The sequence below is a fragment of the Chiloscyllium punctatum genome, chromosome 12 (genome assembly GCF_047496795.1).
Source record: "Chiloscyllium punctatum isolate Juve2018m chromosome 12, sChiPun1.3, whole genome shotgun sequence".
NCBI lineage: Eukaryota > Metazoa > Chordata > Chondrichthyes > Orectolobiformes > Hemiscylliidae > Chiloscyllium > Chiloscyllium punctatum.
The window spans coordinates 34,707,551-34,730,789 of NC_092750.1; the positions used below are offsets into that span (position 1 = coordinate 34,707,551).

General features: G+C 37.4%; 1 protein-coding gene across 10 annotated transcripts in view; it reads right to left on the reverse strand.

Annotated features, from left to right (window-relative positions):
• LOC140483773 (ERC protein 2) overlaps positions 1 to 23,239 on the reverse strand; it is an 830,166-nt gene that overhangs the window by 140,578 nt on the left and 666,349 nt on the right. For 3 of the 10 annotated variants that reach the window (XM_072582320.1, XM_072582321.1, XM_072582319.1), the window contains one exon: positions 18,097 to 18,162. The exons of the other annotated variants lie outside the window; for them this stretch is intronic. In XM_072582320.1, coding sequence (XP_072438421.1) covers positions 18,136 to 18,162 — 27 coding nt within the window. In that variant the 3' untranslated portion in view covers positions 18,097 to 18,135. The remainder of the gene's footprint in view (positions 1 to 18,096; positions 18,163 to 23,239) is intronic. 10 annotated transcript variants of the gene reach the window in all.

Genomic DNA, 23,239 nt, shown 5'->3' on the forward strand with positions numbered 1-23,239 from the left:
CAAACACATGGGAACATGGGTTCAATTTCCACCATGGTGGCATATAAAGTCAATCAATAAACCTGAAATAGAAAACTAGTCTCAGTGGTGGTAACATCAATTGTTGCAAAAAGTCATCTGATTCAACAATTTCCTATAAGAAATAAGTCAACCATTATTCACCAGTCTGACCTATATGTGACTCTAGACTCTTAAATGCCCTCTGAAATGGCTGAACAAGCTATCAGCCAAATGTATGTGCAATAAATTCTGGTCTTGGCAGTGATGCCAAATTTCCTGAAAGAATAAATAATGTATCTTGGTGTAGCTCAACAGATGTCCTCTTGCCTCTGAAATTACATTGTAGAGACTTGAATCATGTAGTTGTACATAAATCCTTTACTGGTGAGGTGCTGCCTTTTAAATGAGACATTAAAACAAGGCCCCATTTGTCTTCTCAAGTGGGCGTAAGAAGAAGATACAATGAACAGAGGAATTCTTCTGCCATCTTGTCAAAATTCATCGCATACCTAATGTTACTTGATGATTTATCTCATTGCTGTTTATTGTAGAAAATAAATTTTGCCTTGCTTCCCAACATTATTGGAGTATCATTTGAAAAGTATTTCATTTGGGACTTTCTGATGATTTGAAAAGCACTACATAAATGCAAGCTCATTCTTTTAAATCAGTGCTATTGGACCATATGTTGCTTACGTGAAAGAACATAGTCCTGGTACGAGGTTAGAACAGGAAGATAAGAATTAAGCTCAGAGGCAGGCATTGTGATTATGCCAGAAGGCAATCTGCAGGTGTTGGATTGAAAGGGATGAAAGATACAATGTGGGACACACCACAACTGACTGCGGCAGAGTAGAATTACTGAGCTAGCTGTAGTTGAAAATGGGACGGTCAAGGGAGAGAGATTGATGGAATTAAGGAATGACGGTGATCCATAATCACAATTACACAGGATGTCAGGGATTGGAAATTGTATTGGATGAACCATGAACAGGGAGTCACAGGAGAAGCATGCCCATAAATGGATGATAACAGTGCATTCAGACATGTTACAAAACGTAGAGATACAGTTGCAGAAAAGAGTGCGATTGAGTGTGGTAATTTTAAGGAGGTGGGAAGGGATGCAGGTTTTGTAAAGGATAGGATTAATGTCAGATTGAGATGTGATGACAATATTGCTGAGTATGCAGCCAAGAACAGGTAAGTCGGAAAGTGAGTTGGGATAGGTAAAGAATACGTGTGCGTTTCATGAAGAGCTGGGGCAATAAGACAATAATGCAGCATGTGATCAATTTGTAAGGTTAGACTGACAGAAATGGAGTATGCGGCAATTTGAAGGCTGAGGAGACTGAAACAGCCTGATGATTTTGGAGGCTATAAGAACTTCTCATATTGATATTGAAATTAAAGGTCGGGGAAGATAGTTTCTGGAGACAAAAAACAGAAATTACTGGAGAAACTCAGCAGATCTGGTCTGTTCTAGTTTCATATTTCCAGCATCCATAGTTCTTGGTTTTATTTTATAGTTCTCCATAGATCCATCCTAAGTTTCTTGCAATGGTTGGCCTGCATCAGCTATCAGAATTTCATTCAAGAACTTCATTCAAGTTAGTATTATGGACTAACTTCGAACATAACTGTTACATACCTAATACACAAAATGTGGGCAATATCGAAATAATATATTTTCAAGTATCACATGTTCAAAATAACATCTGTTCATCTTCTTTTGGTTAGATCTGATGAAATGCTTAAAGTTGTGTACATATCACCAGAACATTCAGATTGACATATTTTATACTTTTCATTTTAAGTATACAAATTTTCCAAATCTCATCACAACATAAATATTATGTTCAGTTAATTATATAAAGCGAATCTATAAATAATAATATTATAAAAAATGCTTTGTAGACTGTGGTTCTTCCACATGTTGGCTCCTTCTACATGTTGTTCCTGATAATGTCACCTGCACATGCAAAATTAGTTTTCACAGTTCTGCTGATGGCACCCTCAGCTCTACCACACCATTTCTCCAACTCTTCCACTATGGCTAAAATATCAGATTGCATATTTGACATCCAGGACTATCCTCCTGGAATAGAGGGAAGACAAAAATCATTATCTCTGCTTTTTATTACAACTTTTGTTTCTATGTTACTTGCTCCATTCCTCTCTCTGGAATCTGAGGATGATTCAGACAGTGTGAAAGACAGTGGTAAAGACAAGCCAGAGAACTATAGACTGGTGAGCCTGACCTCAGTGGTGGGCATGTTGTTGGAGGGAATCCTGAGGGACAGGATGTACGTGTATTTAGAAAGGCAAGGACTGATTAGGGATAGTCAACATGGCTTTGTGCATGGGAAATCATGTCTCACAAACTTGATTGAGTTTTCTGAAGAAGTAACAAAGAAGAGTGATGAGGGCAGAGCAGTAGATATGATCTATATGGACTTCAGCAAGGCGTTTGACAAGGTTCCCCATGGGAGACTGATTAGCAAGGTTAGATCTCATGGAATACAGGGAGAACTAGCCATTTGGATACAGAACTGGCTCAAAGATAGAAGGCAGAGGGTGGTGGTGGAGGGTTGTTTTTCAGACTGGAGGCCTGTGACCAGTGGAATGTCACAAGGATCGGTGCTGGGTCCTCTACTTATTGTTATTCACATAAATGATTTGGATGCGAGCATAAGAGGTACAGTCAGTAAGTTTATAGATGACACCAAAATTGGAGGTGTAGTGGACAGCGAAGAGGGTTACCTCAGATTACAACAGGATCTGGACCAGATGGGCTGATGGGCTGAGAAGTGGCAGATGCAGTTTAATTCAGATAAATGTGAGGTGCTGCATTTTGGGAAAGCAAATCTTTGTAGGACTTATACACTTAACGGTAAGGTCCAAGGGAGTGTTGCTGAACAAAGAGACCTTAGAGTGCAGGTTCATAGCTCCTTGAAAGTGGAGTCACAGGAGATAGGATAGTGAAGAGGGTGTTTGGTATGCTTTCCTTTATTGGTCAGAGTATTGAGTTCAGAAGTTGGGAGGTCATGTTACGGCTGTACAGGACATTGGTTAGGAATATTGCGTGCAATTCAGGTCTCCTTCCTATCGGAAAGATGTTGTGAAACTAGAAAGGGTTCAGAAAAGATATACAAGCATGTTGCCAGGGTTGGAGGATTTGAGCTATAGGGAGAGGCTGAACAGGCTGGGGCTGTTTTCCCTGGAGCGTCCAAGGCTGAGGGTTGACCTTATAGAGGTTTACAAAATTATGAGGGGCATGGATAGGATAAATGGGCAAAGTCTTTTCCCTGGGGTCGGGGAGTCCAGAACTAGAGGGCATAGATTTAGGGTGAGAGGGGAAAGATATAAAAGAGACCTAAGGGACAGCTTTTTCATGCAAAGGGTGGTACGTGTATGGAATGAGCTGCCAAAGGGCATGGTGGAGGCTGGTACAATTACAACATTTAAGAGACATTTGGATGAGTATATGAATAGGAAGGCTTTGGAGGGATATAGGCGAGTGCTGGCAGGTGGGACTCGATTGGGTTGGGATATCTGGTCGGCGTGGGCAAGTTGGACTGAAGGGTCTGTTTCCATGCTGTACATCTCTATGACTCTAAATCTCGGTGTCAAATGAGGGGAGCTTCATACCACACTGTCACACTGTCAGCAAGATTGCTTTTTCCCACCTCCATTATATTATCCAGCCGTGTGCTATGTCTCAGCTTTATTGCTGCTGCAACCTTCATTTATGCCTTTACTACCTCTTTCCTTGAACTATTCAAATGCAGTACTGGCTGATCTCTCATAATCTATCCTTTGAAAAATCTTTGCTGTCCATGTGTCTTTACTTTCAACTATCATCACTGCTCGCTGACCTACATTGGCTCCTAACTAAACAATTTTTAAGCTCTCTTCCTTGTATTCAAATCCCTCATGACTACACACTGCCCTAATTCTATAATTAGCTCCAACCTCTCAATTCCTGAGATCTCTGTCTCTGTAAATCTCTAATTCCACCCTTTTGCCTGTCCCTGATTTTAATTACTCGACCATTGGTGGGCATGCATTCAGTTGTCCAGACCGCAAGCTCTTGAATTCATCACTAAATTGCTCTGCCACCCATGTATGATTCTATACAAAGACAAGTTGTTGTGCTGTCAATTCCCGAATGGGTCCCCTGTAATTGCTAGCACTGGCAAATGTAAATCTGTTGATCTCTACATAAATTACACAAATGAAGACTCATTTTGTGGATCACTCAATTTATCATTGGATCCAGAAATTTTGCCTGTTGCCCACCTAAATTCTGAGTTCAATGACAGTTGTTGTGCATCATTCAGACACAAACTTGCTAATACAAGGGACAATCATGATGACATTACAATGGGTGTAGCACATAGACTCCTTGAACTGAGACACCATGTGCAAATGGATAGAGTTTTATTTGTTTGTACAGTTCTGACTGATGCCATACACTATCAAAAATAGCACATCTGCAACGTCACATAATAGCATTTTTCAATATAGGAGAAAACCATTCTGAAGTTTAGGATTTTCTTTGTAATGACACACATTCTGCAGATATCTCAATTACAGAAATGTAGCAATCAAATTAAAATCCTAATTGCACTCCATTATGGACGTTGGCAGTGTTTGACCATGCACTCTTCTAACTGAACTTTAAGAAACAGTGGAAATTTAAATTTAAAAAATCCCACTAACACATCAGGAAACTGTAATTATGGGGCACTGCAGCTATAATCACACACTATTCATGGAAACATGATGCCCTTATTAAATAACTTACATCATTTGGACAGCTTTAAGCACCAACTAGTCAATAAAGACTTGAAATATTACCCTTATTTCATGCAGGTTTAAGTTCTCAGGTTTAAATCCAGTAGACTCTAAATGCATAATTAGTTTTTTTAAAAGAACAGGTCAGTTAACTTGTTGGATATTTTTTTTTACCTTTACTTTCATTAGTTATAGAAGAATATTATAAACCGGCATTGCAACAGAGTGTACAATCATGCACAGACCTATCCCATCAATCTACAAGATCACTTATTTCTCCAACTACATTATCTTCCACCTCTGCTCTTCCTCATTCTCCGTGCTGCCAAAAACCTTAACCATACTTTCTCTGCCTGGAGAACTTGATTTCTCTTTGTTGACTTCTTATTCATAAACTGCTGTACACTTCAACAATTGCAAAACTCCACCACCCACATCCGTTCCTGTGTGCCCAAATCTTCTAAATTGCTGCAGTGGCTCCTAACCTCTAATGATCATCTCATTTTCAAGTCTCTTCATCATCCTGCCCCACCCTGATCTGCAAACTTCTCAAGTCTTATATTCGCATAGTTCATTTCGGTCTTGCAAATCTGATTTCCTATGTATTACCACCTTTTTACCCTGCCAACGGTGACAGAACTTGGAGCTGATTTCATCCTACTTTCTGCACGTCCCTTCCTAAACTCTTCATCTCTCCACTTGTGCATCCATTTTTAAAAGCTTTCTTGTAGCACATTTATTTATTTATGGCCATTTCTGTCACTTTGATTCCATACTTCAGTTTCTGATCCATTAACTCAAAGCATCTATGAATGTTTGTTAATGTACAGATACTACATAGATACAAGTTGTTCTGCTGTTTACAAAACATTAACATCTTACTTGCTTCTCAGTGTTAAGCAGTTTAAGTAGATGTGTTTCATGGACTGGAGGCCTGACACTTCCTTAAGAAGGAAAGGTTGGCAGTATGAGTCACCTTAGGGCACTTACTGAATTTCTGATAGGCAGCTATACTACAAAATTGGCAGAAGCTTGCTAAGCACCTGGCCTTTTGTTTGTGGGCTCACGAGTATGTGGTATCAACATGTACGATTCTAAAACAGGAGAGAAAATCATGTTTTAACAAAAAAAGCTTTTCCCCCTGAAATCATCATTCTGACTAAATAATAATTTTTTTGGACCAACTTAGTGTCTCTCCAATTTAATTAATTTTATATTATATAATTTTGATTGAAATATAAAATCTTCAAACTGACAATTTTGACTCATTTTTGTTACAGCAAACCTGCTAATCATTCACTAAGATGTTAGTTTGAGACTGTGTCAATGTTCATTAAATTGTGCAACTTTTGATGTGAAGCAACATGTTTCTAAAGAATGCCTATATAAACTCTTGCTCTAGCCAAATGTATGCACATTGTCAAACAAATAATCAAATTCTTAATGTAACAGATTGTTTAAAATTAGCACAAACTTTGTGACAATAAGCGGAGCATACACATCAAGAAAATCTTAAATTATCTACATATTTCCTTGGGTATGTGTAAGATGACAAACTTCAAATAAGTAGTATTGCCTTGTCACTGTTGCTTAAAGTGAAATGTACTTGTGTATTAATCGCATACTGGGTGGAGGTAGGCAACCTGCCCTTTGATCAAAGGCTCAAGTGATGGTTTTACTTTACATCCTGTCTCTCTTTAAAATGACCCATTGCTGCAGGGATAAATTTCAGGATTTCTCTTTATACTATGTATTTTGTTACTTATTGCATACCATTACTCAAGGTATCAGGATATAATCCAAGCAATGTTTGTGGTCCTTTCACGTGGTGGCCATCGAAACCTTACCAATTCAAATCAACCATAAAGAATTTCAAATGTTGAAAAAAAGTAGCTCCTTTAATTCAGCAATTTCTAAAGGCATGCTCAGAATTTTGTTTCCCTTTCTATTTAAGCATTCAAAATTCATGACTACATTTGCAACGTTTAAATTTGAGTAACAATCAAATCTCCCAGGTATCCAGGCCAATATTCAGCTCCTAATCAACATGACTAAAACAGGAAATTTGAGCATTATTGCATTCTTGTCTGTGGGATATAGAAAGATTAAAAAAAAGGACGAGACCACTCAGTCCATCAAAGCCATCTGCTATTCAACATGAATGTGGCTAATCCTCAAAGCCATTATCCCATGCACTCGCCATGGTCCTTGACACTTTTAGCCTCCAGAAATGCAAGCAGGAACAGTCTCAAAACTGCAATTAGCTGACATACTGCCATGGGTTAGGTATCAAGACAATGGGAGAGGGTGGCTTTCAACCCCTCAAAAAGAATATTCATGTATGATTTGACCCACTAATTTCTGGTTAAAAATTTAGCCTCAGAACATCTACTTTGATGCCAATATATGTAGTATTCTCCAAGATTCCTCAAATAGGAACAACTGTTTTCCAAATGTACCCCATTAAATCTCTCTATAATTCTGAGCACCTTCAACCCCAACAATGACAGTTCATAGTCTGAACAAACTTTCCCAGCATCATTTCCTTTTAGTTCTGATATTAGTCTTATAAATCTCTTCCACACTTCCTTCAGTCTTCTGTTAATTTTTGTAGTGTAAAACCAGTCAGTACTTTCACTGTGGTCTAAACAAGGTGCTACCATGAGCTACTGAATTTATATTCCCATCATATATATTTCCTCACCCTAGTCTCATTATTTCGTAATTGCCCACATTAACTGTTGACTTCAACTCATTAGTCCCATTTATCCAGATGCCTTTCTATTTGGTTTACTTGCTTTTAACTACAACAAAATTGGGAATGCAGTAATTCTGCATGCCTTAGAAGATGCACTGAGATTAGAACATTGGTAGTTAGTATAATTAACAAGTTAATTCATTGTGACAAAATTAAAATTGAAAGTAATTCAGTCTATTTAATAATTAACAATCCCTATCACATAAATAAATATTACAAAGCACTGCGGCACTATGTTTAACAGCAAAGTCAATTTTATGTACTGATATGCATGAAATTTCATTTATTATTCAAACAATCCAGTTAGGCTGGTCTGATTTATAATCTGACTTTGCATACACTGGCCAGGGGATGGGCAGCTCACTGCTGCCTTCTTGGGGACTGTTGGGGATGGGCGGATCCTGGCCTTAACACTGCTGTTCATATCCTCCAAAAGTATAAAGATTGCAGAATACAGAAACATGTTGTCAAAGCTTTTTGTCTTGTGCTCATTAGGACAGATGCAAGCATGACAAATTTGAAATGATCACAACAATTTATACTGCAGAGAATGGGTCCTGATTAGTTCGCGAAAAAAAAACTCTGATTAGCTAAGGAGTGTCATGGAGAAAACAGGAGCTAAATCCAACCATCCTCTTGATGGCTCAGCATGGATTCAACAGGCTGAATGGCCTCTTCATGTGCCATAAATTTCTACGATCAAACAAAAGGGTCTTGTGGCTTCACAATGGAAAGAATTCAATTGTTGAATGCCAATGTGTGTACTAAGCTGATTTTAATGATTCTGTTATTCTGATGTTCAGTCAGATCTGTGAAAGAGTGTGGAAACTATGTCAGTCAGAACTATTGAGTACATTACATTGAGGTGAAAACGGGTGTCTCAGAGATGTTCATTAATAAATATTCTAACTTTACTTTGAATATTTTATACAACATAATTACTACCAAATTTGCTCCAAAAGACAGGCCAGTTTTCTGTGCAAACTTTAATGAACTATGCTCTGAAAAATAACAACATAGACTGGATGCAACAAATTATAGAAGTCCACGGCTGCTATAAAGCTATATAAGCAATGGATTTATTTGTTGTACATCATGTTCCATATCCTTGCGTCACAATACACCTTGCAAAACTACAGATCCATTAATTTACTTAATTCAGGATTTTTCAATTAGAAAGAATGCAAAATAGCCACTTTCCTTCTTAAAGGAAATCTTTAAGACACAATGAATTATTAACATATTATGGGTAAATGATACAAAGAATTTTATAAATGAAAACATTTGAGATGAATTAGTAAACCAAAAACTAATCTTCAGTAATGCTTAAGAAATTAAGTCAGCTTCTTTTTGGCAATTTTCATTTCAATTTTTAGCATTTCTCAAATATAAAAAGAGTATTTTTTTCATATTGAACTCATTAGATGAATAAAAATTTAAGGAAAAAAACAACATTGATACAGCATGACTGGAGAGTGCTGATTGGTTGGTATGTACACTGATTGATATGCACTGCCACAAAGAATGCAACAATGATGACTGACAGTTAACCGCTATGCTTCATTTGAATTTTAAACCCCAATTAGTCAGGGCATTGCGCTGAGAAATGAACCAGTCAATAGCTGTCACCTATTTTGTTGAAGAATATTTTCCAATCCCCTCTGGCTATAGGTGAGAGCAGCTAATATTGCACCATTTTTTCCAAAGGAAGAAAGGGGCAAACCAAGTATTTACAGGTCAACCTAATCTTATATTATTGCAAAAAGTTTTGAAGGACAGAGCAAATCTTCATTTAGAAAAACATGAATTAATTAAAGACTGCATATACCTGTTAAAGGAAGATTATATCTGACTGAAACAAATTACTTTTTTGAGATAGTAATAAGGACGGTTCACGAGGACAGTGATGTGGTCTATATGCATTTTGACAAGGCTTTTGATAAGTTCCACAGGACAGGCTAGTCAGTAAAGTAACAGTCCACATCACTGAACTAGTGGTAACTAGGAAGCAAAGGGTAACTGTTGATGAGGTGTTTGTCATTCCACTGGGGCATGGCCAGACTCTCTTCAATGTTTTTTTTTTGTTTTTTGCTGTATATAGCAATGATTGTAGGGGGATAACTTAAAAGTTTGCAGAGAACAGAAGAAAATGACCACGTGGCTTACAACGATGAGGAAAACTTGACTACTAACAGCTATCAATGAATTTCAGGCAGATGGAACAGTGGCAAATGGAGTCGGATAAGTGTCAAGTAATCCATTTGGTTAAAGCTAATGACAAGGAACAGAAGAAATGAGAGCAGAAGGAGGCCATTTGGTCCCCTGAGTCTCCCCCAATATTCAATTACATTATGGCTGATGCAATTTCCCAAACTATCTCTATATCCCTTGATGTCTTTGATAATTAGAGTTCTATTGTTCTTTGTCTTTAATAATTCAAGAGAATAAGAATCAATGTTAGGCTACTGAAAAGTACAAAGGATAAGAGAAACCTTGGAGCATATATCCATGGCTCCCCGAATGCTGCTGTACAAGTGGATAAAAGTGGTCAAGAAAGATCAAGGTGTACTTTCTTTTATTAAGCAAGGCAAAGAATCTAACAGTAGGGTGATGATAATTTGGAAAGTCTGGATATACTTGGATTGTTTTCTATGGAACAGTGGAGGTTGAGGGGAAACGGAATTGATAAAATGAAGGGGTTGAGATATTATGAATAGGAAGGTCCTATTACGCTTGGATGGATTACTCTTGGTTAATGGGTCCATCATCAGGGGGCATAGATTTAGGTGATAGAGTTAAAGCTTGGAGAAAATCTGAGAAGAAACATTGACCAAGAGCGTGGTAGGGATCTGTAAGTATTGGTTGAAAGGTGGGACAAGCAGAAACCCTCATAACACTTTAAAAATACATTTGTCCATAACTCTACGTTACAGCACTTCAAGATTTGAAATGTGGAATTAGTCTGGATATTCCTTTTGAATGGCACAGACACAATTGACTGAGTGGTCTTCACCTGTGCAGTAAATTCCTATAATTTTTTTTTCCATACTTTGGGCCGGAATACAAGTTCCATCACCTCAAGAAAACTTCTGGAGTGATTTCATCTGCTCTGTAATCAATGTGACCACACTCTTGCTCATTTTAATTCACCATAAACCACAGTGCCTTACTGCCACTCTTTCATCCATCAAAGGCCTCTTAAAAAACCCATATCTTCAATCCTTCAGTCTCCAACTTTAAGCTTTCCTGTCTCCTACTTAACTCCTTTGCCATTTGTAAAGCAACCATGCTGTTTCTCTGTACAAGTAATGCTATAAACAAATAAATAAAAACAGACTTGTTCCATCCGGGCTTCACTAATACTCGTTAGTTCAAATCCCTCTTTGCATTTAATTTATTTCAATGCACGTGTTACCACGTTGAAATAAACTTGTTTTATTAAAAAAAACACTCTCCCCACTGTCCCTGTCACCAAACACAGTCAGCACAAATGGCATTGGTTATGATCAAGAGCTGAAACATACATAGGGGCAAGGTGCAAGCAGGAAATAGGAAAATTCAAGCTGTAATTATTACCTAAAAGAAAGGAAGGAAGACTTATATAACACTTTTCATGACCACCGGATGGCTCAAAGTACTTTACAGCTAACAAAGTTCTTTTTGAAGTTTAATTGCTGTTCTAATGTAGGAAACAATACAGTCAATATGTGCACAGCAAACACCCACAAACAGCAATTCGATAATGACCAGATAATCTTTTTCTTTGTGATGGTGATGGCAGGACAGGGATTGGCCAGGCCTCAGGTGTAACTCCCCTACTCTTCTTCAAAATAATGTTATGTGATCTTCCACATCCACCCTAGCAGGTTTTATGGACCTAAGGTTTTATCAGAAGGATGGCACGTTCTGGACTTTAACTGGAGAAGCCACACTGAAAATTAGCACAGGTCTCAATATTTCTGCTTCAATTCTCTAATCTACATTTCTGCCAAATATAAATGTTTTGCTGAAGATAGAATGGTCTGGAGGTGAAATACAGTAAATACTGAATTTTATACCAGCATAAAATGATGGGAAAAGGCCTCCTCTCCCTGTAGTGTCTTGAAGCCCAGAGAAAGTGAATTAATCATTTCAGAGTTATTTAACAATACTGTGCTGCAGCTCCTTCCTCGTGAATAATTTTAAGTGACATGAAACATTTTCTACATTAAACGCAAAGAATAAGTTGTAATTGAGACTTTCCAGAAACTTAATTCAGGGAGGATCCTTACAGACAGTTCAGCAACTTCTTGAACACCAGTCTGCATTTCACTCAGGCCCAGTGGTAAAGAACAGTCTGGTTATTTCCAGGCACATATTACAAGGTTTACACTGGAAGTGCTGTCAACATTTTTAATATTTTAAAACTGTAAAAACTCCTACTTATAGAAAAATTATCGAGTTATAATACTCTTGAAACATTCAAGTTTGGTTGCACTGACACTTGGAGATGGGTTAAAGTCAAAATATTCTTCAACAGGTTTCCCGAGCTCAGCTTTGTTTAAATAAAAACAATTCCTGACAAGGGTGGATATGGCCAAGAATGCAATCATATGTGTATAATGGGTTATTACAAACTATGAACATAAAATTATGTACCTATGGAAATGAACAGTGTATTGTAAAGCAGCTTGTGCTGGCAGGTAGTGTTGTTGTGTTACAACACTGGAGCAAGTGAGAATGAACAAAGTGGGGGTTTGAATGAAGTTTTTGTGCATAAATACAAATTACTAGATGGTGACAATGTAAGTTATGTCTGTATAAGAGTTGCTTGCGGAACTAAGGTACAATTCAATAGGTATTAAATCTATAATTAACTATTTTCTAAAATGGGGAACTTTGTTATATTAGCAAATGCTAACATACTGCTAAACTTCACATACAACTCATTTGTAATTTCTATTACCTGCTGTTCCCTTTCAGGATTTTTGATTTATTCTTTCTTTCTTTCAGGAGTTCACATCAGAGAGAGCTGAATGTTTACTCATTCAGTTTTATCCGACTTTTATAACCAGATAGGGTAAAAGTTGGCCATCTCGAAGTCCTGAAAAACTTAACCTCCTCAGTGCACTCAGACATTTGAACCCCATCTTAAATATGACTGGTATACCTCTAACAACAACACAATGCACTGATATCATTAACATAGTGAACATCCCAATGGATGAAATTTATCACCGAGTCACAAGATAGTTGAAGTGCGATTTAAGGAGCAGCTTAAATGACAAAAGAATGGTGAAGCTATTTAGAAAGAAAGATTCAGTCCATAGGATCTTGGCAATTGAAGGCACAACTACCAGACATGGAGAATCATTATCTTGAGTGCCTGTTAGCAAGCCTTCCTGGCCATGGCATGGAATGGTATTAAACCTCCGTTCTTGAACAATGGTTTTTGTTTTCCAATCATATGCCTGCAGCAATGAATGCATTGCCTTCTTTCAGATGATACGAACAAGTTGGCTGAGCTACTTAGTCTCAAATTGAACTAGAAAAATATACATTCAGTTGTTCTTTTATGAAATAACGAACAAAACAAAATTGTTCAGTATGCTACTGAAGATAGCTGTCTGGATGTTAAGGCTTGTGGAGAAAGGCACAATATAATATTAAATATGTATGCTAGCATTCCTACAAGGAGGTGACAGAAAGTTAGCATGAATCAACCCAATAATAAGCCTTCCAACCAACACATCTTGTAGGGTTTGGGATCAGAAGCTCAACTCAGGACTTCTTCCATATAAGACAAGAACTAGGAGAAAAGTGCACCACAGTCACTGTGGATGCCAACAAACAGTACACTGAGAAAACTCTCAGTGGTTGTTACTTGCGAGCTTGGTTAAGGGTCTTTTGGATGATGTGGTAATGGCATAAACCTGATTTGAGAGATTCAAAGAGCATATTATATTTAGAGAGGTGGCAATACAAGAGGTTTTAAGGGAAACAGAAATTAGAAATGTGATGGTAATACGTGAGATCAGAAGAATCAGGAGTTTGTTTTTGAGAAAGAGATAACGATGATGCCTTGAAAAGACGTACCACGTTATTCAGGAGAGGAAATCAATTAAGCCGTCAGTCAATATTTAGGAAGCAGGTGTGTTGTGGAGCAGAATCATTGATCTAACTATAGTTTCAATAGTAAAGAGGCTTGTGGTATTCATGCATTTGCAGTTGGAGTTAAGTCACAGACATGCTCTTATATCAATTGCTAATGTTGACATTAGCGTTAATACCAATAAATGTCAAACTTATGATTTCATGTTTAGTCACACCAATGAACTCACTCACGGCCGAGCCTGTACTTGTACACATTAATTCTGTCCAAGACAGAAACCTAGCAAGTTTCAAACCAGACAGACAGTTGCATTTCCAAAACTAATCACATAATTGACTTGGCTTGCAAGCTTGTAATGTCACAAATAAAGGAAATATTCTCTTTACAATTTATGGTCACGCAGCAACAGCAATTAAAACGCTAAACATATCATGTCAGCCAATACTATTGATTAGCAAAATCAGATCTGAGCAATTGGCAGATTGGCAACATTGGTAGAATTTTGGAGCCAAGACAATATCTCTGATATGTGTCCTAAGGAATCCAGTTCAATGGTCTTATGAAGGTTGACGGATATTGGTTTCCAAATCAGGGTTAGGTACCTTGGCAACTGAAACGAGGCAATGCATTTAGTTTCAGAGGTTAGTTTCATGACAGCTCCAAGTAGTCATTTCCTCATGCTGATCAAACAATGCTGATCAAACATAAGAGGAACTCCCAAAATAATAAAGACTAGCATTCTTCTTTGAAAAAAATAACTTTAGTTTGATTCAGAGACCAGGAAAGGTTTAGATCACAAGCACGAGGATAATACCATCAATTCAAACACTTCTTGCTACCTTGCTTTATGCAATAAAGTGAAACAGTATTAATGGAATTAAAGTCTGGAAGCTTTTTTGTCGTTCAAAACCTCTGTGTCACTCCTCAAAGGGTTGATGATATACTGAAGATGGTTGAAATACCCACTGCGTTACTTTCTTAAAAATGGAAGATTCAAACAGTAATGGAAGCATAATTTATCAATTGCAGGAAAGAGCTTGTAGAGTTATGCAATTGTTGATGATCAGATAATTGTTCAAAAGCATTCAAAGTAATTGCTAAACTATTAATTCAACACAGCAATTTGTCAGTGGTACAAAACTATAAATCACACTGATTGTGTGAAAGTTTCTTGTACCAACAAAATTCAACAGGATCATTGCATAGTTCAGAGTAACCATGACATAGAAACAATAGAAAATCATGCACAATACAAATAATTTTAGAGAAATGGGATTGATGCGCCCAGGAGCCAAGCTGGAGTGAAGCCATTCAGCCTTCATGGCTGTGAGAACAGAGCTTTTAACTACCAGGCCTCAGCTTTTGACTGGAGGCTATTTCCCAAGTGAATCTGGTAGGATAAATAATGTTGTTGACAGGTAGGAATGGAGTTTAAGGCAGCAATGGCTGTGACTGGGGACCAATGAAATGGTCTCCAACTTTAAGCCTAATGCTTGAGCACAGAATAAAAGCCAGAAGCCATGTAAGCCAAAGATTATCTTGTTGAGCAGTATTCCTGCTCTTGATGGTTCACAGAGAAAGTTATTTTTGAAAATTATACCTTTCTTAGCTTATCATGCTCCTGAATCCATTTAGCCTGATATCAGATATCTTTGAGTTAAGACTGTAGTGGATCACAATTATGCAGTTATGCAATTATGCACAATTTGTGCAGTTTTGGTCACCTTAAAAGAGGTGGTAAATGTATCAGATGGGGTTGGAGGTTTACGGAATGTACTGTCTTTTGCGCAAGGTTAAACAGATTGAGCTTGTTTGCACTGGAATGTAGAAGAGTCAGGGGTGACTTGATTTAAGTATATAAAGGTCCTAAAGGCTCTTAAACAAGCTGGGTGTGGACATTATGTTATATCTTGTGAGTGAATACAAATCTAGCGGGCACTGTTTGAAATTAGGTTATCGTCTTTTAGGGTATAGAGGAGAGTTCTCTTCTCTCAGGGCAGTGGGAGAGTTTGGAACACCACCTTAGAAGGTGCCAGAGATGGGGTAATTTAATATTTTTAAAGTGGAGACAAATACATTATTGTTAGGTAATGAAATCAAAGGTTATCAGGAGTGGAATTCAAAATACCAGCAAATCAGCAACCATCCTACTAAATGATGGAGTAGACTTGAGCAGCTGAATAGCCTACTTCTGCTCTCAATTTGTATGTTTGTATGTAAAGAGAGGGAGAAAGGGCAGAGACAGATAGAGACAGCCTGTCTGTATTGTTTGTGAACAGACAGCTGGTTGAAGCTCATACTCATGCTCATGCTCAGATTAAAGAAACCAAATTTTTGATGGTTTAAACAAGTTGGAAGATTTGCTTAGGGAGTGGAACTGTAAGGTAACCTTCACAGTGAGAGGAGGTTCAGAGGCTTGAACGTTCTGGCTGGAAAGCTGAAAAGGAAGTATGCCATCAGGAGATGAGAACAGCTAGTCGTCAATTCAGAGACGAATCAGAATAAATGTATAAAGAAATTGTCCATCATTTTAAAGGTTAAGTGGGCAAGCTCACCTGGAGTTTATAGAGTACAAGTTGCCAAATGAATAATATTCAGATAATTTTGCTTGAAAAGTTTGTTCAATACAGTCAAAAAATTAAAACTTGGAATCTTATAATTTGATCCATTCAGTCAGTCACAGGAAATTCAAGTGTCATTTTTCCAAGTTATCATTCTCTACACTCTCTGTCTTAACAATATTTATCAAAGGGCCTTGCTATCTTTTAGAAGGTGTCCTGCACTCTATCTAAAAAGAACCACTTAAAATGCATTATGTCAAGAGAGAGAGGCTCAACTATGAAGTGCATTTTAACTGCACTAAAATTCCTATCAGCATCCATGTTTACAATGTTCAAGTGATGCAATCAGTGTTCAATACCCGATGTTTTTCTGAATGAAAATTTACAAATCTAAATATATGAAATGGTAAGCTTGGACCAGCCTCATTACCAATCAGTAAAATTATTTTTGGCCACATGATACAAGAAAAATAATTTCACAAAACTCTAACTGATACCTCCAGAACTAAGCAGAAGTTCCAGATCAATACCAAGATAGCACACTGATTCAAAATGAGTCTCTATAAGAACCTCTATTTTCATAGGCCATAATAATTCCTGGACAAGCATCATAGAACTGTCAAAACAAATTTATATCAAAAATCTCACAGGGTTCAGATTCAGATATCTATAGCGATCTTGATTCTTCAATTGTGTTTCCTCCCATTCAATCGTAACGATACAGCAAACTAGAATTAGATTTTTATTATGATGCAATCTTTATTTTTATATCTGTCAATTATAAATTAATCATTAAGGGTCAATGTCATTGTCAATTCACGTATTCAAATATTCAGGTTTTGTTGGGCAGAAGTATTTTTCAAGTTAAATTTAATTTGCATTCCAGCATGAAATCTGTTTGGCAATGATGTGTATTAGCTTTTTAACACATATTTAATCCTTCTTAATTCAGTAGATCATTATTTTTATAAATGCAGCTATCTCTACAAATTAGATAATTTCACAGGAATTGTAAATGTAACTACCTTTAGTATCTGCCACATAAACAACATTGTAGAAAATCTGCTATATCCATGCAAAGCAAATATCTGGGCACAAGTCCTTGAAGTAAATTATCCGTGACTTGATCAGGTTAGGGTAAAAGGTCATGTGGCAACCTTTTCAATGAAGTAGTATGGTGATAAACTAGCATTCAACTTTAGGGCCAATTTTCCTTCTTTGACCTTCACTTCAATCGTCCAAACCTGTTTCTTCACATTTCCGCAGTGAAAATTGGCCATGACTTCAGTTCCTGATTTCAAAAGTAGCGTCACTTGTAGAATAAGTTGCTAATGAATATCAAGGTAACAAGTAACAACTTATATGCCTAATAGCGAATGATCTGAAAAATGTGTTGCTGGAAAAGCGCAGCAGGTCAGGCAGCATCCAAGGAACAGGAGAATCGACGTTTCGGGCATAAGCCCTTCTTCAGGAAAGGCTTATGCCCGAAACATCGATTCTCCTGCTCCTTGGATGCTGCCTGATCTGCTGCGCTTTTCCAGCAACACATTTTTCAGCTTTGATCTCCAGCATCTGCAGTCCTCACTTTCTCCTAATAGCAACCTTCAGTAGAATTTGTCAATATTAGCATGTTGCTGCCACGGCCTTAATTTTTTTTTTACATTTCCAGAAGTACTGTTTTGAATTATTTCTCACCTGCTCTGCTGCAATATCAGTTTCTAATTGATATTTCTTTCAAAGGCAATGTGGACAGAGAGAGAGAGAAGCAGTGACACAAGAACAACAAACAGTAGAACATGCACAAAGAAACTCTGCACAAAGAGAAGAACATTTGAGTATTACAGCATCCAGTGCAATATGATCTGAGAAGAGAAAATCCAAGCTCTCACCCCTCAGAACAAAACTGTAGCTTTGGTTCATGTGTACTGTTACGCCCATATGCCCTCCTCATCATCCTATTGGTCGATGTGTTTGAGGACATGCATGGCAGCATTGGAATGAAACAAAGAGAGGGTTAGTCAGTTTGGTGCATTAGAACATTTTTATCTCTGTTGGTAGAAATGTGAGTTTGTTTAAAATAAACAGCCAGCAGCTTCAGCACAAAGACAAACAAACATACAGATTGTCCCCAACGGAACCTACAAAACAGAAGCCAAAGCCAAAACAAGCAAAGAGTAACCGGAATCCATGGTATAGAGGTGCTTACCCAGTGCAAGCATTTAGAATTTTAAGGCTACTTCTTAGCTGTTTTATAATTGCCACACATTCTATAATAAACAAATACTGCATAACAGTATAGGTTAGACAGTGTATTTTCATGATGGTTTCCAATACTTCCCACAAGATGTTCAATTAAATAAAATTGTGCAATTTAATTTTCAAATTTTTTATGCAATTTCTTTAAAACATAAAAACAAACTGCAAGTCCAAATTGATTTCAAGGTCTATCACAGCAGAGATGTGATGAAGCATTCTTGGTGATTAATGTGAAAGAGATTTCAAGTTTGATTTAGCAAAACACTAATTAGTAGCTGACTTTGGTCAATCCAGGTTTAAGGACTCCAAGTTCAGCTACGACCACATCTCCAACCCAGAGATTAAAATGAGCAGTGTGGATGTACATTTTGGCCAGGCTGGATTTTTACTGCACTCCTTTATAAGTCACTTGCTTCTAATGAAACAAGTAAGGCCCATTTCACACGCTAACACTTATCTTGTTACAGTCTCAGATCAGTTTGCTTTAATCCCTAATCACAAATTGCAAGATATCTTCTTTCTCTTGGCTTTGGCGATTCAGAGACTTTATTTTTAGAAATGAAACAGGGTTTTAATTTTGAAATTGCAAGAATGCAAAAACAGTCACACAGCCTGTTATTCTTATTAGAATTAAATGAACTAATGCTGCAAGTATTAAAGATGCCCCAAAATTCTATACACCCCTCAAAAAATTGCCCTACCATCATTGTGAACACTGGACAACACAATATGACTCAGGAAATGTCCTATTAGCTTTTAAACAGAGGTTTGTGATACTTCCCAGATTCTTTAGCCTTTTCATTTTGAACTGCTTTGTAAATGCAATATTTCAAATCACTTCCTTCTGTAAATATTCTACAATTGATGCACCAAGCTTTGACTAAGGCAGCTTATGGATGTAGGAAAAAAGAAATTTTAACACAACTTTCATCCCTATTAAAAACTAGAAGAAGCTGACACCATCTACAAGAAAAATCTGACTATATAAAATCATGTTTCCCAAACTGTCTGATGATATAAAGGCATTTAGTAAAGTCCCACATATGTATCTTATTTGGGATTAAGGAGATGACCATAATGGGCACTTAACTGGATAAGGGTTAGGACAGGGAAAGTATAGATAAACAGTTATATTCCTGATTGGAAAGGCATTTGTTCTGGGGTCTGACAGAGATTACTTTTCTTGATATATATCACTTGGTGCAGGGACTACATTTTAAAGTTTGAGAATGAAACAAAGCTTGACAACATAATAAACAGTGAAGGGAATTGCAGATTTCAGGAGGACTTAGGCTGGTGATACAGACAGACTAATGGCAGGTACAATTTAAGTGCTGATAAATGTGACATGATGCACTTTGGATAACAAGACAGAAAAACAATATAATCTGAATTGTATTATTATGAGCAGGATACAAGACCATAAGGAAGGCACAGCGGTACTGTCCCTACCTTTGGACTAGAAGGCCCATGTTCAGGTACTGACTGTTCAAGAGGTGCTTCTTAAGGCAGCTGAACAGGCTGATTAAAAATATCTACAACAGCACAGATTATGGAATTGCCTAGTAACATCTATTTGAAGATGACAGAGCAAATTACTGTGATGGTTCAAGAAATCATAGAAACGTGGAAGCTGGAAGAAGCCATTCAATTCTTCGAAAATATAATGTTGATACTTAAGGCTTCAAAAAGAATGTAAATTCAAAAACAAAGCTAAGCAAATCATGGGTTATGCCTCACCTGGAGTTATGTATATTTCTGGACCCACATTTTAGAAAGCATATCAGGACTTTGAAACGGGTACTAACAATGCTTAGCTGGTTGATAACAGGAATAAGAAACTTGAGTTCCATAGAAATTGAGATGCGCAGATTGTTCTCTTTAGAACAGAAGAGATTACAACATGATCAAATTGTGAAATTTAAAATTATAATAGGTTGAGACAGCAAGTAGGGAGGGATTGTTTCCTCTGCCTTGTGGGTCAATGGCAAGAGGTCACAGATTTAAAATAGTTGCCAAAAGAACACCAGAGAAAATCAAGATTTTTTTAAATGGAGGGTAGTTAAGATTTGACAGGGTGATAGAACCAGATCCTACAGGAAATTTCAAAAAAGCAATTGGACATAAACTTAAAGAGGATCAATTTAATGAGGACTGGGCAACAGTTGGGATGTGAAATTAAACTGGACAGCTCTTTCAAATAGCCAAATAGTCTCCTTCTGTGCTGTAACATTCTATAATGGATTTCTGGTCGATTAAAGTCAAAGACAAATGGCTCTGGTTGCTTCCAGTTACAAATACTAACAGAATTGATTAATTCTGACAGCCTTTAATTCTAGTAAATGGTCATTCTTTGCTATGTTACTGAATTAGATTTAATTTTCTAATCAACCTAATTAGAGATTTTGTTATATACCTCAGGAGCAGATGGGACTTGAACCAGAGTCTCTTGGTTCAGAAGTAGGTACACAAGCATACTATCACATGAACCCTATGTTACTTTTTAAATAGAATTATATTAAGATTCCATGGATGATTAAATGGGCTATATTACAAAGATCTCTAGTTTGCTTATGTTCACCTATAGTTTAAGAACAAAAGAACAGGAGTGGACCAATCATTCTTGACCTTTAAACATTTGTATCTCTCAGTTTAATTAATATGCTTTTGCTCTATATTCTTTGATACCCTTAATTGATGAAAAATATTCATCTCAGTTCTCAAAAAATGCATGTGCATCAATGCATAAATCCCTCTGGCTACAAAATAGCCCCTATGTCTCAATATTGAAGTATTTTGAGTTGTCTTTCTCAAATCCACAGTGAATTATCCCTGCTGCCACCAACATTCAGTATTGTTCATTCTAATACGACCCTATTTGCAAAAGTGGATGTACAACACATTATTCCTTCTCCAAATTATTATATATGGTGAAAAGCTAAAGGTCTCCGTTCAATCCTGGAGGAAGGTCATCAGGAAGCCTGTCAAATTCATTCTCTTCAACTCATTCTCACCAACCCTTATCTCCCAACACAGTATGACATCAAAAGCATTCTAGAAGTCTGCGTAGACGTCAACCATGATATTTTGTGCCTTGCCAATGGAAAATAACCTGCAGAATTTTATTTTCATAACTTGAACTGAACATCAGGTTATGGAGGTTTGTCTATATCAACAACAGCATTTTAAAAAAATTACATTAAATTCTTCTGTTTGATGCTGCTATGGGTGTTCTTGCACCAATAACATTTTGTCTTTTTCCTCCACTGTGGAAATGGAGATAAAGTACATATTTAATAAATCTACAACTTCTTCATTATCCACTATTCTCCAGTTGTACCTGTCCTTAAAAGGCCCATATTCATGGCAGAAGACGAGGTGCTGGAGATCTAAAAATATGAAGGTACTTAGTCCCCAGGACATGATCAAATATATCATAGGACTTTGTGGGAAGCTAAGAAAGAAATTATGGGGCCGGAAATTTTAGCAGAGATATTTGCATCATATTTAGCCACAGGTGAGATGCCAGAAGACTGGAGGTTGGCTAATGTTGTGCCTTTATTTAAGAAAGATTGCAAAGAAAAGTCTGGTAACTACAGATCAGTCTGTCCTACATCAGTGGCGGGTAAGTTTTTGGAGGGGATTCTGAGAGGTAGGACTGATTAGGGACAATCAGTATGGCTTTGTGGGGAGGAAATTGTGTGTCTCAAACTTAATTGTAGATGTAATCAAGTAGATAGATAAATGCAGAGCGGTAGATGTTATCTACGCGGACTTTAGCAAGGCCTTTGGTAAGGTTCTGCATGGTAGACTGGTTAGTAAAGTTAAATAACATGGGATCCAGGGAGAGATAATCAACTGGATACAAAATTAGCAGTAGGAAACAGAGGGTAGTGACAGAGGGTTGTTTTTCGGACTGGAGGCCTGTGACCAGCAGTGTTCTGCAGGGATCAGTACTGGGTCAGGTGTTGTTTATCATTTATATAAACAATTTGGGTGAGAATATAGGAGGCATGGTTAGTAAGTTTGCAGGTGACACCAAAATTGATGATGTAGTGGATAGTGAAGAAGGTTATCGAATAGTACAACTGGGATCTTGATCAGCTCAGCCAATGGACCGAGGAGTGGCAAATGAAAGTTTAATTTAGATAAATGCAAGATATTGTATTTTGGTAAGACAAACCATGCACAATCAATGGTAGGGCCCTGGGGAGTGTTGTCGAATAGTGAGACCTATAGATTCATGTACATAGTTTCTTGAAAGTGGCGTCACAGGTAGACAGGGCAGTGAAGGCGGCATTTGGCACACGAGCCTTCATTGGTCACAGCACTGAGTATAGGAGTTGGGATGTCATGTTACGGCTGTGCAGGACACTTGCGAGGCCACTTTTGGAGCACTCCATATATTTCTGGTTGCCCTGCTATAGGAAGGATATTATTAAATTGGAAAGGGTGCAGAAAAGATTTACAACAATGTTACCATGACTAGAGTTAAAAATCACACAACACCAGGTTATAGCCCAACAGGTTTATTTGGAAGCACTAGCTTTCAAAACACTGCTCCTTCATCAGGTGTCTGATGTTAGACAACCATCTAATAAAAGAGCAGCGCTCCAAAAGCTAGTGCTTCCAAATAAACTTGTCGGACTGTAATCTGGTGTTCTGTAATTTTTAACCTTTGTACACCCCAGTCCAACACTGGCAGTTCCAAACCATGACTACCATAACCAGAGTGTTTGAGTTGAAAGGAGAGATTGGATAGACTGGGGCCTTTTT